General features: G+C 44.8%; 1 protein-coding gene across 1 annotated transcript in view; it reads right to left on the bottom strand.

Moving 5' to 3' along the window:
- The window catches only part of SLIT3 (slit guidance ligand 3), a 529,407-nt gene that overhangs the window by 24,492 nt on the left and 487,960 nt on the right, over nucleotides 1–16,955 (bottom strand). The window contains exons 30-32 of the mRNA XM_080399320.1: nucleotides 12,377–12,514; nucleotides 4,308–4,548; nucleotides 1,791–1,921 (exon numbers count right to left, since the gene is read on the bottom strand). Coding sequence (XP_080255446.1) covers nucleotides 1,791–1,921; nucleotides 4,308–4,548; nucleotides 12,377–12,514 — 510 coding nt within the window. The remainder of the gene's footprint in view (nucleotides 1–1,790; nucleotides 1,922–4,307; nucleotides 4,549–12,376; nucleotides 12,515–16,955) is intronic.

Genomic DNA, 16,955 nt, shown 5'->3' with positions numbered 1-16,955 from the left:
AAACAGGATATACAGGGAGGTCAAACCAGATCCACTCACACCTTCTACCCTTAAATCCCGCGACTGTAAGGAGAGAAGCAGGTTCCCTCCCCCTTCCTCAGCCCTTAAGGAAAACAAGTCTTTTAATCTATTTAGAGGCCCTTTTTGACATTCTTTAGCTGCAGTTTTTCTCAATCAACCTAATCTCTTCCCATCAAGCTCCATGCTAATCCCATTTTGCTCCACTCCTTAAACCAATAAAAGACTAGAGTGACATTTCAGAAAGGGCATCGTATTAAGCAGCTTCTTTCCCATCTCAACAGATCACACAGTACAAAATGTAGAGAACAGGCCATTAATCTTATGGTAATGAGGTGTCAGTCTGAATGGAGACCTCCTCCTTGATCAATATGAAGGGCACAGGAATAATGAGGACACTGCTGCTCGCCATCTCTGGCAACTTTGCCAGACGGCAGCAGATCCATAAAGTGTTGTGATGATGGCAACAGCTCTCATCACCACACCACTCTGCCCTTGACAATGCAGAGCAAGCATCCACACCGACCTGACACCCCTTGTGCTGCCCACACGTAACGAGCTTTTGCCTATGTTCTAATTATTGGCATAAAACTGTTTAACAACTTCAGCTTTGCTCAACCATGAAATCAATTAGGATTAGCAGCCACACACAGAGAAATTTTTCACACCTATCCAGCTGGTGAAAATCACTAACAAACTACTTTCATCATTCCTACAGTGGACAAGCCATTGCTTCTCCTGGTATCAAGACTGCATTGGTATTATCTAATTTGCTTTTATACAGAAATAATTTTTTTCATTTTCTTAAACAAGTCACCATTCCCCTTAAAGAAAACTCAAGTTTTACCAAGTACTGAGAAAACTTTCCATAAAAATTACAAGGCCCATCCTGGCTGGTGAATACTTGGTGGCATCTTTTCACTTGCTCTAATAGGATGCTCCTCCTTAAAGAGCAAGGCGGGCTGGGAAATCCACCTCTTCTCCATCCACAATTGCCATGAAACTACACTGAACCCAAAAGGGCTCATGGTGGTCACAACTGCATGTTTACACAAAAAGAACTGGAGTAACAGGGCTTTAATCAGAAGGGAGTTAACCCAGGGAGAGGGCTGCTAAAGGGGCAGGGGAAGACATGAGCAGCAATTCTCTCTTTCCTAGGGAAATACCTCTGTGCATGGGTTTCACTTTTACATTTGCTTTTCTTTCTTGTGACTAATGAATAAAACCCGTGGGTCTGGCATTTCCAAGAAGTCAGGTGTCTGAAGGTCAAATTGCCCTACAACTTACCTTTGTAATCTGTGCTTTTTCATGGTTGTGTAGTTACTACTGATATAGGTAAGAGTTCTTCCAAAAGCAGTCACCCTGTAGAGGAATTCAGCCCTTCTCCTCCTATTTGACACAGTTTAATCCTGCAGTTGCACAGTCTCTGTTCTATCTTGATTCAGTAAATTAATGCTAAATATCAACATCAAAGAAAGTGATTATTTGGAACTATTTGAAGGACGACATTCACCAGAAACTAAATCTTTACAGTAGATAAGAAGGGACAACAGTATCACAGTAGGACACAGTATCACTGGCATTGCCAAGAAATGCCAATTTTTAACCATGCAGCCTCTAGCTAAGTCTTTATTCTGATTTTCTTACCTAATTACAAGAGGTACCTTGAAGTAAAATAAAACATTCTTCTCCCGTGCACGTTTCTTAGAAAAATCCTACCTCTCCATCTTTTTTGGAAATCAAGGTAAGCTTGGTACAGCTTAGCTCTTTACCTGTATACTGTGGTAGGTGGAGAATTCAGCGTGTCATAGATGAGCCTCACGTGTCCTTGGTACAACTCCAGAGCCAAAGGATCATTGTCTCCTTTGTATAATAAGATGCCATTGTCCTTGTCTGTTGCTACCTGTGAAACATTAATAACCAGGTGAAGTTGCTTGAGAATGATTGAAAAAGAAATAAACCTATATTAAAAATCAAACCAAAATAATGCATGCAATTCAAATATGATTTAATAAATCATATATATGAGTAACAACGAGAGCAAGAGCTATGAGACACAAAAGGTCTTGGTGACATTGAGTGGGCTCTTATACAAACCAGTTGGCCTCCCACTAAGGGCCGCCTCCCTTGTTTCAAACGAGAACTAGTTTCCAGGAGGTGAAAGCTGCAATTTATATGATCCCTGTCAATAGACTGTTGCTGTATTTTTGCTGACACATGAATATATTTCTCAGCTACTACACCAGCTTGAAGTTGAGGTTTAGAAAACCAGCTCTGGCAGTGGGAAGAGTGTGTGTCACAATTATAAGCAAACAAATTTCAGCAGGCTCTGATCTGTTCACAGACTCTGTGAACACAATGAAGGAAAGAAGGACCTGTCCCCACATCCAGCATAATCATGAGTTATGCACTCAATCCAAGTTATTAGCAAGTCACGCTGGTTTCAAATGGGACATTTAGAGAGTCAGGCAGAACAGAGTAGCCCTTGTCCCTCTAGCTTTGATGTACCTCAGGGAAAAATAATCTTGGAACACTAAATCAAAAAACAAGGACTCTGCTTTCCCAGTCTCCAGGTCTCAAATATCCCTATAGTACAAAAGAAAAGAAAAACAACAAAAAAGAAGGGACAAAATGGGATTTTTGTATACAACCTTGCTGTTTACATTTGTATTTATTGAGATTTCTTGGTTATTCTTTTATAGTGGCTATTAAATGCCAAACTAAACAGTTAATTTAAAAATCTGTTTGCATTTATATGTATTTAAATACTATCCTTTTGCCCTTAAAAGTTTTTTTTATTGAACACTTATAATAAGATTTCCTCTCTCTGTTCTCAATAATCAATGTATTCTAATTTTAATTCACTAGCGATTAATTACTGGATGCAAGAATAATATTCAGCCTGGGAAACAAGAAGTGAGAACATCATCTGCATGTGCTTTCTGTAATAATCAGTTTTATTATACAAGCTATGGCTGATGTAATGTGTTTTGTATACTTAAGAAGACAATGTCCACATTTTCAGCTTTAAAGTTGACCTATAGCATTTGGAGCCTTTGGGGAGCCGTATTTTAGAGTGCCCATATTTAAGAAATCTCTTTTGCGATATTAAATAAAAGGGGATTTTGAAGACAAACCAGAGCTTCAAATATACATGAACCAGCTTCATTTTCATGTGAACTGTATACTCAAGCTATTAAAGAAAAGACATAGTAATTAAGGATTTTTTTTTCATTAGAATGAACTTTGCAGGAACTACCCTTTAAAAATCTATTCCTAATGTGGAAATTTGGTCCTCTTTCCCATGTCTTGACATTGGTATTTTAATTACAACCAAACTCCATCGAGTAAGTCCAGGATATGATTTCCAACTGTGGAATACAATCTTTTCAAACTGAGAAAATAAATGCAATAAAATAAACATACAAGGATGATTTATCTTCTCACAACTTTTGAAATGTTATGCTTCATTTGCAGGGTGAATCTAGCATAGAAATAGTCCAGATTAACAATTAGTGGCCTAAGAAAGAGATGTATCATGTCATATGTGTGCTCCACACATATCTCTATTAGAAGACATACAAAGCTAGAAATTATTTCCTCATTTCCTTTGAAATATTAGGGGAAAAAAATTATGATCAATTTAATGCTTACTTTGTGATTGCGAATGCAAATAACTTCCAAATCACTGAAAAATCATCACTTAAAAAACATGACTAAGTATCCAAAATACCTTAGATCCACAGCCACAAGATGACAGTAGGGGCACAGCACTTTTGATACCTTTTTTCCATTGCCTTCTGAACCTTAGACCTCAAACCAAACTTAGGGGTACCTACAGGGCTGTAACAAAGTCCCAGGCCTTTTATGCAGTGACTATGCACAGTAGAAGAGTAAGCAAAATACTGTCTGGAAGGGCCATTTAGACCAGCCCTTTCACTAAGTCCTACTATTAAGCACTACTTTCTACAGGATGAAACACAATGCTGTAAATCAGTAAGAAGACAGGTTTCCTGAATCATCTCTAGTTACATTGCCAGCCTGCGAATAAGACAGTGGTGAGATTCTGGAGGCAGGATATGTGTCAACAAAGGCACAGTGGTGCCTTAGTTGCTCCTCAACATTTCAATAACGTTAGAGCAGACAACTGGCTTACAAGTTGACTCTATCTTTGTCAGCATCTTGGCCAATAGATCCTGTTCCTTCAGAATGAAAAGATATATATACCTGTATATGTGTTATTGCTTAGAAGAGCACTAGGCTGGCAACTGATGTTCTGCATGACATACCTGGAGGGAGATGTTTGCCTGGGGGCGAATTTTGGCTGATGGCAGCTCCACATAGGAATCCTTCCCAACAAAGTTGACTGTGATGAGCTTCTCACATTTCTGCCCAGCAAAGCCAGCGAGGCAGCGGCAGACAGGCTCATGGTGCACAACAATGCACTGGGCTCCGTTCTGGCACTCGTAGTTATCACATGGGCTCGTCTGGAGAAGAACCATCGGTGGAGGAGTTTCACAGAAAAGCCCACTGTAGAAGGTAAAGGAAAGAAAAAGCGGTCTTAATTATCACTATTTTTTTAAGCAAGCAAACATTTTCAGATGCTGACATTATACTGCTGCTGTGGTATGGCGACTGTGAGATTCAGCTACCACGTGCCTGCTTTACTGTGTGAAAGCTATACAGCGCCGTGCTGTACAGAAATCCCCATGCTGGGTCTGAACGAGCCAGTTTGAATACTGAAAGCAATTTGTACTGCACTTTGCACTGTGATAAAAAGGGATAAATCCAGATTATTTAGCTCTGGAAAGTACAGCAGTCTGTCTAAAATAGCTTCTGTCCCTCCCTGTGCCATGCAGAGGTTCCCAGCAAAAACCTGGAGCCATTTAGAGCCCTAACCTGAGATCCCCCCATCCTAGGCTTTGTGATTTGAGCCTACCTCTGCTGTTGTAATTGGCAAGCAAGGGGAAAATTCTGTATTTTTAGTGTTTTTTACAGCCACCTCACTTGCTTTACTGTCCATCAGAGAATGTATCATCAACAGATGGGCACCGCTAAAAAGTCTCAGAAGCAGTGCACTGGTACCACACTACTTGCTGGGCAGTTTCCCTGAACTGGTTGTTTCTAACAGCATCAGGATCGTTAACTTTATTTTAGCTGTGTTTGTGGTTGGCAATGTCCTGGATGAGAAGAATGCAAAGGAAAGGAAGCTCTCCTGCAGTCAGAGGTAGCTGAAAACCAAGTGCCAGATCTGAGTTCTTGCAAACTGAAATCGCATTCAGATCTAGAGGAAAGTGCTGTGGTTTAATCTTAACAATAGGAGAGGCTTAGCAAAAGGCACATGTAGGAAGAAGCTCTGACTCCTGAGGCTTGGGCCATGTCACCCAGGAGCAGCGAAGGCTCAGTGCCCAGGCTGTCCTGGGTTCAGCAGGGCTGCACGCTTCACAGGTTATTTGCTAGAATGACTCAGCTACACGGAAATAACGACAGCACAGAAGGAACAGGGAAAAGGGAGAAAGTGCAAAAAGCTGCAGTCACCTTCCACAGCGATGTCATGTGTCAGACTAAACTGTAAAAAGTAAATGAAAAATCTTTGCCCAGTGCACCCACTGGGCCTGTGCAAACAATGGGTACTGCAAAGGGACCGGGCCAGGCTCTCTGGCTGGCTGTGCATGGTACGACCCTGCACCTATACCCCAAATTTCTTATTACAGCCACTGTCCAAACCCAACAAAACTTTTTTTTTGTACTGATGCAAGAAGATAAACTCTCTTTGCATCAAGTTCTGTGACAGTTTGAAAACGTGTAGACAGTAAAATGATGAAAAATTGGTAGTTGGTGAGTAGGGAGCACGCGCCAGGCTGTGCTGCGGGAAGGGCTGCGGGCTCAGGCTCCTGCACCACCGCTCAGTTACACAGTGCTTGTCAGCACAGGGGCAGGGGGCTTTCCCGGAGAGGATTGTGGCAGACCCAGTCGTGCATTGAATAACCCACCAGCCCAGTCCTAGAACAGTGAAACCCCACTTGTCCTGCTAGGAATTTCCTGCCATTCAGGGCGCACTTTGTGGAATAATAGCACTCTTATAAAAACAAAGCAAAATAAAAATAATGCTAAACCCCTCACTCCTCTCTAGTAAAGCAGGTGAGACTTGGAAGCTCAGTAAATTTCTAGGCAACCTTCCTAGATACAATTAGAATAGAAACCCAAGCCATGACCCTACATGATACCACGTGTGCAAGAACAGCAAATAAAACAGCCACAACATCCTCAAGACCAATATCTTGCTTAGCCACAGCGACCAGAACCTGCTGCGTCTGTAACAGAAGGCAATGGAGATGGTGGGTTTCCTTTCCACATTTTCTCATGTGCAATTTTGCACAGTGTACCACAGCTCTACCTTCAGCACTGTGTGGAATGAACTGAAACCTCCCCCTTCCCTGTTCTCCCAACACGCACCACTCTCTGGTCTGTCTCTGGGACACACGGAGAGAGAAAGAAATACGTAACAAAATATGGATGGGCTAAATCCTGAACTGCATCAAAAGCAATGGAGTTGCTCTGTTTTTCAGTCATGTCTGTGAAGACACACACAGGGCTTTACATTATTACTTTTATAAAAGGAAAACTTGAAGAATGCCTTGAAAGATGCAAATGTTTGGGATTTGTGCCTGGGAGCAGGTCAGAAAAGCTCTCCTTTCCTCACAGCCACCATGCAGCATGGAACACCTTAACCAGCTTCCTAACTTTGCAAAAATCTGTTTGTGGGCCTTGCACATGGTGATGTGGGTATTGCAAACAAAAATCTGTTCTGCAGGAATAAGCACAAGGAGGGTGAGAATCGCTTCTGGGAATTTCCAGGGCCTAAAGCACTGTCCCGCTCCAGTCCCCCAGCACTTGGGGTCAGCTGTGCTCACATACTGATGTTTCCTTCTCAGCCAGAACCACCCTTTGGTACTTTTCAGCATAAATTGCGTTTCAACACTTCTCTCATTGCATTGCCCTAAACTTCCTTTATTCACTGCAAGGATGGAGTGACATTTCACAGCCAGGCTCCCCACGCCCATCCCATCACTACCTTGCTGCTCAGAGGGCAGGGAGCTGTGGTTAACTGGGACCCCTTATTGCCCAGGTGACACTTAGTGCTGTAAGTGGACACAGTTGTAGGCTGCTAAGACTATCAGCAAAGGGTTCGGGGAGTGGAGAGCAAACTACTGCCTGTCAGCCAGGTGGTAAATACCCTCTACCAGAAAAACATAATCTTGCATTGGGACAAGCCAATCTATTCATTTAGACAAATGTATCTCAAAAGTGTAATCTGGCAGGCAATACTGCTGGCAATCAATAAACCCCATTTACTTTGCTCCAAGGAGTATTTGGAGGAGTTGTACAGGGTTAGCATAGCAGGCAGAACTGGAAATGGGAGCACAGACAGCAGCAGTACAGTGTGGGGGAATAACTGCATATGGGTCTATTGGATTTGCATCGCAAGGTTTTGGTAGTGGGGGGCTACAGGGGTGGCTTCCATGAGAAGCTGACAGAAGCTTCCCCCATGGCCGATGGAGCCAATGCCACTGGCTCCAAGATGGACCCAATGCCACTGGCTCCAAGATGGACCCACTGCTGGCCAAGGCCATCATCGACAATGGTGGTAGCGCTTCTGGGAAAACGTGTTTATGACGGGGGAAAAGAGCAACAGCAGCCAGAGAGTGGAGCAAGAGTATGAGAGAGCAACAACTCTGCAGCCCCCAGGTCAGTGCAGGAGGGCGGGGGGCCCCAGGCACGGAGCAGAGACCTCCTGGCAGCCTGTGTGGAGCCTCTGGCCAGGCAGGCTGTGCCCCCAGCCCATGGAGCTCCATGGGGGAGCAGCTCACCCCGCAGCCCGGGCAGGGCCCCCCCGGGGCAGGGGGTGCCCGCAGGGGGCTGTGACCCACGGGCAGCAGCGCTGGGGCAGCTCTGGGCCGGGCCTGTGGCCCCGCGGGGAGCAGCCCGGGTTGGGGCAGGGCTGGGGACCCCCTGGGGCCAGCTGGGCCTGGGGGGCTGTACCCCGTGGGGGGACCCACTCTGGGGCAGTGCGTGAAGAACTGTGCCTGTGGGAAGGACTCATGTTGGAGAAGTTTGTGGAGAACTGTCTCCCATGGGGTGGCCCCACGCTGGGGCCAAGCAGAGGGTGAGGACCCTCCCCTGAGGGAGAAGGAGCAGCAGAGACAGCGTGTGAGGAACTGACCCCAGCCCCATTCCCCGTCCCCCTGCACCTGGCAAGATATTAAGTGAATTTCCCCAAGACGAGTCTGTTTTTGCTCATGATGGTGACTGGTGAGTGATCTCCCTGTCCCTATCTCAGCCCACGAGCCTTTCACGGCATTTTGTCTCTCCCCTGCCCAGCTGAGGAGGGCAGTGCCAGAGCGGCTCTGGTGGGCACCCAGCCAGGGCCACCCCATCACAGAGGGAAATGGTTCTTTTCTTAGTCTGTATTTCTCAAAGTAAATTTGTTCTTGGGAACAATTCTTTGTGAGCACACCTGAACCACTGGTTACAGACTGAGAGACCTTCCCTTCCAGAGCGAGACCCTTTGCTGCAGCTTCTTGGCAAACACCCACAGGCCAGCCCGTTCTGGAGGGTGAGCGCACACTTTGGAGGGATAACACCACTCAGCAAGCAATGGTCTGGATCCCCCTTTCCAAGAAAACAAGGGAATATTAATAAAAATAGCAACAACCTCATAGGAAGATAGATCACAGAAGGAAATTCTTGCCAGTTTAAGGTGGTTACTGCAGATCAGCACAGCAGTCAGACCCAGGCAGATGAGGACACAGCAGCGCCACGTCCTCAACTGCCAGCCAGGCACTAAGTGGACTGTCCGACTGGAGCACTCTCCTGTTCAAAGCTGCTTTCATTAAGCGTGTCATCTCTCTCTCCAGTGCAGGGCTTCGCAGCTGGCTGGCAAACATGTCAGGAGAGCCAGCAATGGGATCAAACTAGGGTTGAGGCCACAGATGACTGTCATCCCTGGCCTAATGTCAGGTGTAATCGTTTTCCAGAGGTGACCAGCAGAAAGGAGCACTGCTGACCCAGCCTGTTAGCTTTGTTCTACCTAATGCAAATCATTTTGTTTTGTCTGTGAGCAACAAGTAGAAAGCAGGAGGAAAATCAGTGTATATAATTCTAATTTCATGGAAGTTAAAAATAATAATAATAAAAAAATCCATGCGACCCGCAACAGCCTCCACTAACAGAAAGCAAATGTTGCAAGAAGCCAGTGTGTCTGTGCTTGGTGCTGCTCTCAAAGATTCCCTACGCTCCCAGCAGAGCTTGTGCACCACCCTGCCTTGTGGAACCCCTTCAGTGGGTGGCTTTACAAATGCAGCTGTCCTGCTACTGCCATCTAGAAGTCATATGAGCAACACTGTCTGTCAAGGCCTTTTCTTTTTTAATTTAAACATTTTTTTTAAAAATTAGAAATAATTAATACTATTTAGTTCCCTGGCAGTGGAGTGTGGACCACAGCCTGACTTGCATAATTTGGCCAGGTCCATTCTGTGTGGTACAATCTCATTTATTTTAATAATCACTGCAGAGTTTCTTGCAGAAACTACCCCAGTGGAGAACGCTGAAGCATCCACACAATGAAGGAACAGTGCTTTCTGTCAGGCTCAGCAGCCTTAATGTGTGCTTCCCCCCTAGAGCAACATTTATCAGGACAACACTACTGTGAGGCTGACGGCTAGAGGGAAGGTTTGAGAAGTTAGGTTTTATCCAATGGGGCTCACAAATTCTCAATAATGTTTTCATCTGCATGGGGTAAACGAATGTTATTTTGGGAAAAATACATTGAAAACTTTCCAGAATGAAAGCACATTATGGAATTGGAAAGGTTGCTGAGTGATAACGAAAGGTGCTATGTGGGGCAAAACTACACACGAACAGGGACTAGGAAATGCTAAGATAGGAAAATGGGTACAGTGCACGTTAGTACTATTGCTTTTAGGAGCTGACATCAGAGGTGCACTGTTAGGGTGCACAACCCTGTTGTGCATATGAGGCCCTACATTATTATTACCAGAGTGCCATTTGTTCAACCGTGCAAGGATGTAAGTTTTAACACGTGGCTTTGACATACAGCATAGTGACAACCACAAAATTGTTATAGGTCTATGCATTTATTACAACAGCATAAGCTCCAGATAACTGGCAGGTCACTCTGCACACTCACTGCTGGGAAACGATTCCTGATACTTAGCCAAAAAATTTTATTAATCATCATACTAGGTCTCCTAGTTACCTTTGTCAGACCACCCCTTGTGCTCTCTCCTGTTCATCAACACTTGCAGTCTTCAAGCACTTGAAAAGTTACCTCCCTGCCACACAGCCCAGTGCCTGAGGCACGCTTCGTGAACAGCTGAGTCTATAACCCTGAACATCAGAAGGCTGAACTCTGTCAATCACCATCTTTGCAGTTTCAATGTTAAAAAGGGGGGAAAAAATATATCAGAACCCCCTTCAGAGCAGCAGGCCTTTAAAATACTAAAGGCTGGAGTCATGGAAAGAATGATGAGCAGATCGTATTTTGTTAGCAGAATTCTAATTCTGAAATCAAACAAGATCAGGGACTATTCTGCATGGAGAACACAAGGGGCTCCAGCTTGCTCTCCACCTTAGCAGAGGGAGCCTGTTAGTGCTCACTGTGGTGTTTTTCTCCTAAACAGCCCTTGCTCCCTTGCATCTTGAACAGGAAATTTAGGGAGGTGGCATAGACTAGTGCAAAAAACCAGAAAGAAAATGGTTAATCCTGCTCTGCTGTTGTCAGGCAGTGGGATTACTTTGCTTGCCCAAGTCCACCTTGCACTATGAATAACTAGCTAGTAGTTGAGTTTTGGAGCCTTGTGTAGAAAGATGTTTCCTCTTCTTGGAGGACATTTAGTGGGATGAACCCCCCTCATGTGAGCAAGGGAGCAGGCTGAGCTGTTCCAGGTTCTACTCTTGAAGTCCCTGGTGTGAGATTGGCCAGCTAGGGGTACTGCCTACATTGCCAGCAAGGCTGCTTGGTACACAGGAAGAGACCCAGAGCAGTTTCCCACCTACCCCTGCTGCTCTGCTCAACTGTGTCACAGCTCTGGTCACCTCTGCCAAACACTGCGACCCTGCCTTCCTGGAGAAAACCCTCACATTCATCACTACCTAATACTGACATGCCTTAAAAATCAGAGGACCTGCAGCAGAAGTCTCCCAGTCACTACCATCTGATGACAAGCTCAAGTTAACCTTAGACCCCAGATATGGCTTTGCAATCCCATTTCTCACCTCTAACATTTAGATAACATTGAGCATTTACAATTCCACTGTGGGACAGCCACTTGTTATCCTTACTGGTCATGAATTTGCAAGATCCCTAAGGCCATCAGAGGGATTGAAGCAGAGAATGAAACGTGGAGAAAAGGGTACGACTTTGAAATTCAGCGATATTTGATAGCCTGTAAATAACACGTCTGATTCTCTGAAACCACGGGCTGACATCTTGTTATGTATCAATGCCTATTCAGGGAAGGCCGTCTGCTTTGCAACAAAAATCTATGTTGAGAGGGAAAAAAAAAAACCAAAACCAGCAAGGATGAAAGCAAGAAGAATGAAAACAGTTGCAGATACAAAGCAGAGAAAATGATTTCTAAGTGTTCATGCAATTTCTGCTTTGTCAAGACTGATCTTTTTAGGTATTCCTTCTTTGTCTCGTGTGTATTTCAAACACAGAAAAGGTTTAGCTGGAAGGAAGCCAGTGTCCAGCCTCAGGCAATGATTAGTGAATCCATTTGGAACAGCACACTTATCTTTGACAGACAGAGAGATTTCCAGGAGTCAGATATATTGGCAGCTGTCAGAATGAGAGACTGGACATGTACAGCCCGAATCATACTGAGACCATCCACCAACAGGCACAGAGATATTGGCACAAAGTCTTCAAACTCATGTTTTCTTGCAGCCAGGTCTGAGGGTTCATATATGCATTTCCATTATCCTTTGCCCACGCTTGTGCACGCAGAGCTTATCTCCATATAATTGATTGGGTGTATTACCTAGTGTTTTACCAGGAATGGCTGAGGCAGACATACTGGCAAACGAATGCAGCACTGCACAAAAGGCAAACTGCTGTTTTTAAAGCAAGAACTGTCAACCCCCTGTATTCAGTTCATTTGCTAAGACCTACTTCAGGTACAAGATTTGAAGCACTGAGCCATCTGTTCAGGCAGGAATGACAGATCGATACCATATCCAGAGGCTGATTAACTCTGCGGATGAAAGCAGTTAAAGAAGTGCCCCAGCACTACGTACAGAAGACGGTCTGGGGGAGGAGCTGACTCTCACGTACCTGAACCCCTGAGGACAGATGCAGGTGTAGCCATTGACTGCATCTACGCACACAGCTCCATGGCGACACTTATGGCCCACACAGTCATCGTCATCTATTTCACAGTGTTTTCCACTGTAACCTGGCAAGCACTCACATCTGAAATACAAGAAGATCGCTGTTAATAGCTTGTTTCAACATTCACAACAATAGCACACACAGGCAGCCTTGCACCGATCTGTTTTGAGATGGAAAGGTGTTAGCAATTATTCCTGGAAACATCAAGCACAGTTCCTGCCATCAGAAAAACTCAAGTCGCTCCTGTCTGTCTGCAGCTGAGGTTCTGCAATGTGCTTAAATTCACGCAAACCAACACTGTACTACTGCTTTTCCTCAGCCAAGTCTGTGGAGAAGAGTCATCATATAGTGGTCTACCAATTATGCTAAAGATGACGACATCGTCCCTAACCTTACAGACTCAAAGGGCAACATTCTGCAAGAGCAGTTGCTCTGATGCCTCAGACGATGATTCTGCCAGTGTCTGAACACTGCTGAGTGTCTGAGGTTGGCCCTGCGCAGCTACACAGAGCACAGCAAGGTTCCACCTTCCAAATGGAAGCAATCTGCAAGCAAGCTATAAAACTCAGCAAATCTAAAGAAAAAGACCATCAGTTTTGAGACCACCACCTGTTTGCCATTCATTTGCAAGGCACAGCAAACCTTGCTGCAGCTACGGAAAGCTGCCTTTGAAGCCCATCCTTTCCTACGGTGACAAAGGCGAAGCGTGTACCTGCTGCTATGGGGTATTCGCAGGAGCAACACAATAGGATGCATCCGAACCTGCAGACATTGGCTTTTTATTGTGTTTTATACAATTCTCAAGTTTGTTGTACGAAGGCTGCATCAGCATTTCTATTATAAGCCTCGCAGAAGTTTATAACCTGACAATAGAAAATACATCCCAAAGTCTCTGACTTGGAACAGATCTTCTGGGATTGCTCAACAGCCCTCTTTTTGAATCTATAGTGTAGACGATGTTTAGTCATGAACATGCTTTAGTCCATAAAAAACGTTTTACTCCTCCCAGCTGGATGTTAGTGCACATCTGGAAAACAAAAGGCATATCACTTCAACCAAAACAAGGGAAGAGCTACAGTTAACTTCAGCAATAAAAAAAGAGGTTTGTGCTCTTGCTACAGACTCTAGTTTGGACCCAGCATGCTTGCTACTGAGGGCTGAAAGAGTAGAGACGTTACAAAGCTGAGGCAGGCAGCATCAGGAGAGAAACTACTGCTCCACCAGCCTGGCTGCCACTACCGCCTCCCTGCCAGCAGCCTGGTGGGGTAAGTGCAGGAGGAGGCTCCTTGTGGAAAACGTCTTCAGAGGAACTGGACACACAGAAGCTGATGAGAAGAGGTATTTCCACTTTCCAGGCAGCAGTCACTGTGCTGAATTTGGTTCCGAGTGACAGTGTATTTCAGCTCCTGGCCGCTCCCCAGCGAGTTGGGTGAAAGTTGCCTGAGTGCAGCAGCAGGTCCTGAGTGTGCTAACGAGCAGTGAATGGTGCCACAGCACCAGGGCTGCAGCAACCACCTAGCTCAAGCAATGAGAAGAATCTGACCTTCAATCTCTTTTTCAAAACATGGCTTGTGACTGGCTAAAAAAGGAGGAAATGGGGCAAAGTCTATTAACCTGCAGGGCGCAGGATGGATAACATTATGTAGATGCATAGAATTTCTCTTTCCATCCTCCCTACAGGAGAGGCCCCCATCATGACCCTCTGCAGCCACAGGATGGTTGATGTTCCAGCTCTGCATGCCTGAATTGCTTTTTTACACCTTGGTGGCTCAGGGAATACCCTGATTAACATAATGGAGATTGCAAAACAGAGCAAAAAGCCAAAAGTGCTCCTTCCCCAAACCATAAGAAGCGGGCAACATTTTCTGGCAACATTTTAGTCACACCTGCAAGCAAATAATGTCAATCAAAAGACTTTGTGGAGGGAATTGGCAGCATTTAATCCTGTTGCTTTTTATTGATCCCTGCAGTCCTAATATAAAGTGATGTAATAATGAACGATGTGCAGTTCCTTATTCAGGGCTGCCATGCATCAATTTTATGATGTGCATTGGCTATCTCAGTAATGACAGAACCACCACTTTTCTCTGCAGGGCTGCATTAAATCAGCATTTTAAGCTGTCAGGTAATAATTCCAAGGTTTAGAATAATAAAGTATATTTTATACCATGCTCCAACATCAATACAGTGAATGGAAAAACATGCTCCTTTCCTGAAATTATTTTTTTTAGAACTCATTTCATTGTGTTACATGGTATTTTTTTTTTTTGTTATGTTTTGTTTTGTTTTGTTTTCTGGCATACAGAAAACTACTCTTCTTCTATAGTAACAGCACAATAAAGATGTGGAGGCTGGAAGTGAGGAAAGCCACCTGCAATTTTAGCTTAGAAAGCAAAGAGTTCTGTGCAGCCAAACACACACTGAAATAGTCCAGTTTGCTTCCAAGCTTGGCTTTTCCTTTAGAAACATGGAATTCCTTTTGCGTCGGTCATCTCTGAGCTCTTCGTGTGTCACATGTAGGCTGAAGCTACCTAAAAACGCATGCGTGGAGTATAGCAGGTGAGAAACCAGCCACGCGAGTGCCTCATCCAGCCTCCTCCTAGAAACCCAAGGTGTCCCCAACCAGGGAATGATGGCATGTTAGCTCCATCCCATCCCCCCATACTGCCAGCAAGTGACTGAGTATCAGTAAAAATATGGTGCAGTAAAGAAGGTGGCAAAGAAACTTTCCTATTCAAATTGTGGTAAAGAGTAATTTATGTGATTAGAGCAGTTATCCCTTTTCCCAGTGACCATCTGACATCAGTACAGTTGAAATCTTGTTTTCTGCTACAGCCTTGTAGTGATGGCAACATTCCTGGTATCAGAGAGAGCCTAAAAACATGTCTACTAATATTTAAAATGCTGTCTTATCCAAGGGGATTTGCATCTGCATGCACTCAATGTCTATTGTATTAAAGCTGTGAATCATGGCTTCTACTGCAGGGCCAGAAGGGAGTCCTCCCCGTATCAATAAATAACTTGGCTTCCTACTTTTTTTCCTGTCCTTGTCATCTCTTCCTCCCTCTGCAGAGTTTCAGACTGACTATTGCTGACGGCAGGACAGACTGACTGGTGTCCATGCTGACGTGATGTTCTTCACTGGTGTGTCCTATGCACATACCCAGGGCACAAACCCAACAAGCGGATGGTCAGTTCAGGAACAAGCCTGAATCCTGCCGTTACCACTCCCCGCCTCTGCAAGCGGAGCAGAGGGCTAGTGCGAAAGCCTGACTCATTCTGCGTGTGGCGTCAGGCTGCACAATTACCTGCTAAATGCATGGTGCATCACAGGTCAGGAGATCACACTGCTCCAGGGATCAGCAACAGCAGAGGACCAGAAGCTGCTGTTTTTACTGAGACCCATCAGCAACCACACATGACTGCAAAAGTTGCCAAGGGCTCCTAGCCCATTTCTGAATGGCTTGGTGCAACTGAAGTATGAAAGAAAAAGCAATATTTTGACGAAACTACGTACAGGGCTGGGCAGGCTCCTTCACCTATGAAGTCTGGCCTGCTAGAAAGCAAAATGGGACAGAAGTAGTAAAGAAATTCTAGATTTTTGTGTAGCACTCTGTGAATACTGGGAAGAATAATGCAACAAACAGTAGCAGAAAATACTTACAAGTAGTTATTTAGGCTCCCCCTCAAGGGTTAATGGCCCCACTGTGAAGAACACTTTTCTAGCAAGCAAGCATCTTATTTACTCAAATTATTTGGGTAGCAGGTATGAAAATGCTGCCAGCAAGGGTAAAACCATTCAGGACCACAGCTGTCTCCATTCCTTCATACATCTAGCAACATACGGTAATTTGAGTTACAAGCCTTTGCCTCATAACACGGTGTAGCTACTGGATTAGCCGAATGATGGATTAACTAGGAATGAAAGCTGGAAAGAACATCAGGGACTATTTATGTACTGGTACACACCTCCTTATCCAGTCCCTGTGCATCATTTCAGTAACTGTCTGAATCATGCAGAAGTTTCCTCTTCCTCTATAGTTGGAAACATTTCTGTCTGGAGGTTTTTCACCCAAAAGGCAGGCTTGAGTTGTACAGACTGACTGTCTAACACAGATTCTGCTCTCCTTAAGATATCTAGCAGCTCTAAAATTTTGGGTCACTTCCTTTTAACTATCCTGAAATGTTCTGTATATTATTTTGCACTATCCTTACATGCCATTGCTTCGCAGGACACAACCTGACCCCACCTGCAAGTTACCAAGAAGACCAAAGAGTGCTGCCATCTCTCCCCTGTGACATGCTGGGTGTGCTGGGTGAGGGTGTCCCTTGCCAAAACCACAGCCCTCCCTCCCAGGAGGGAATTGGTGAGCATCCAGGATTGCACTGGGGCTGTGAAAACAGCCTTAGGGGAAAGTGCAGAACACAGCTCACCCTGCACTGAACTCTCTTGAATTTGTCTTGCTTTCTTACTTCTTTGATTCAAAGATCTTTTCTCGACAGGCTTTTCATAGAGCTTGAC

The sequence above is a fragment of the Falco punctatus genome (genome assembly GCF_963210335.1).
Source record: "Falco punctatus genome assembly, chromosome: 8".
Lineage (NCBI taxonomy): Eukaryota > Metazoa > Chordata > Aves > Falconiformes > Falconidae > Falco > Falco punctatus.
This window is presented reverse-complemented; position numbering and strand designations above follow the sequence as displayed.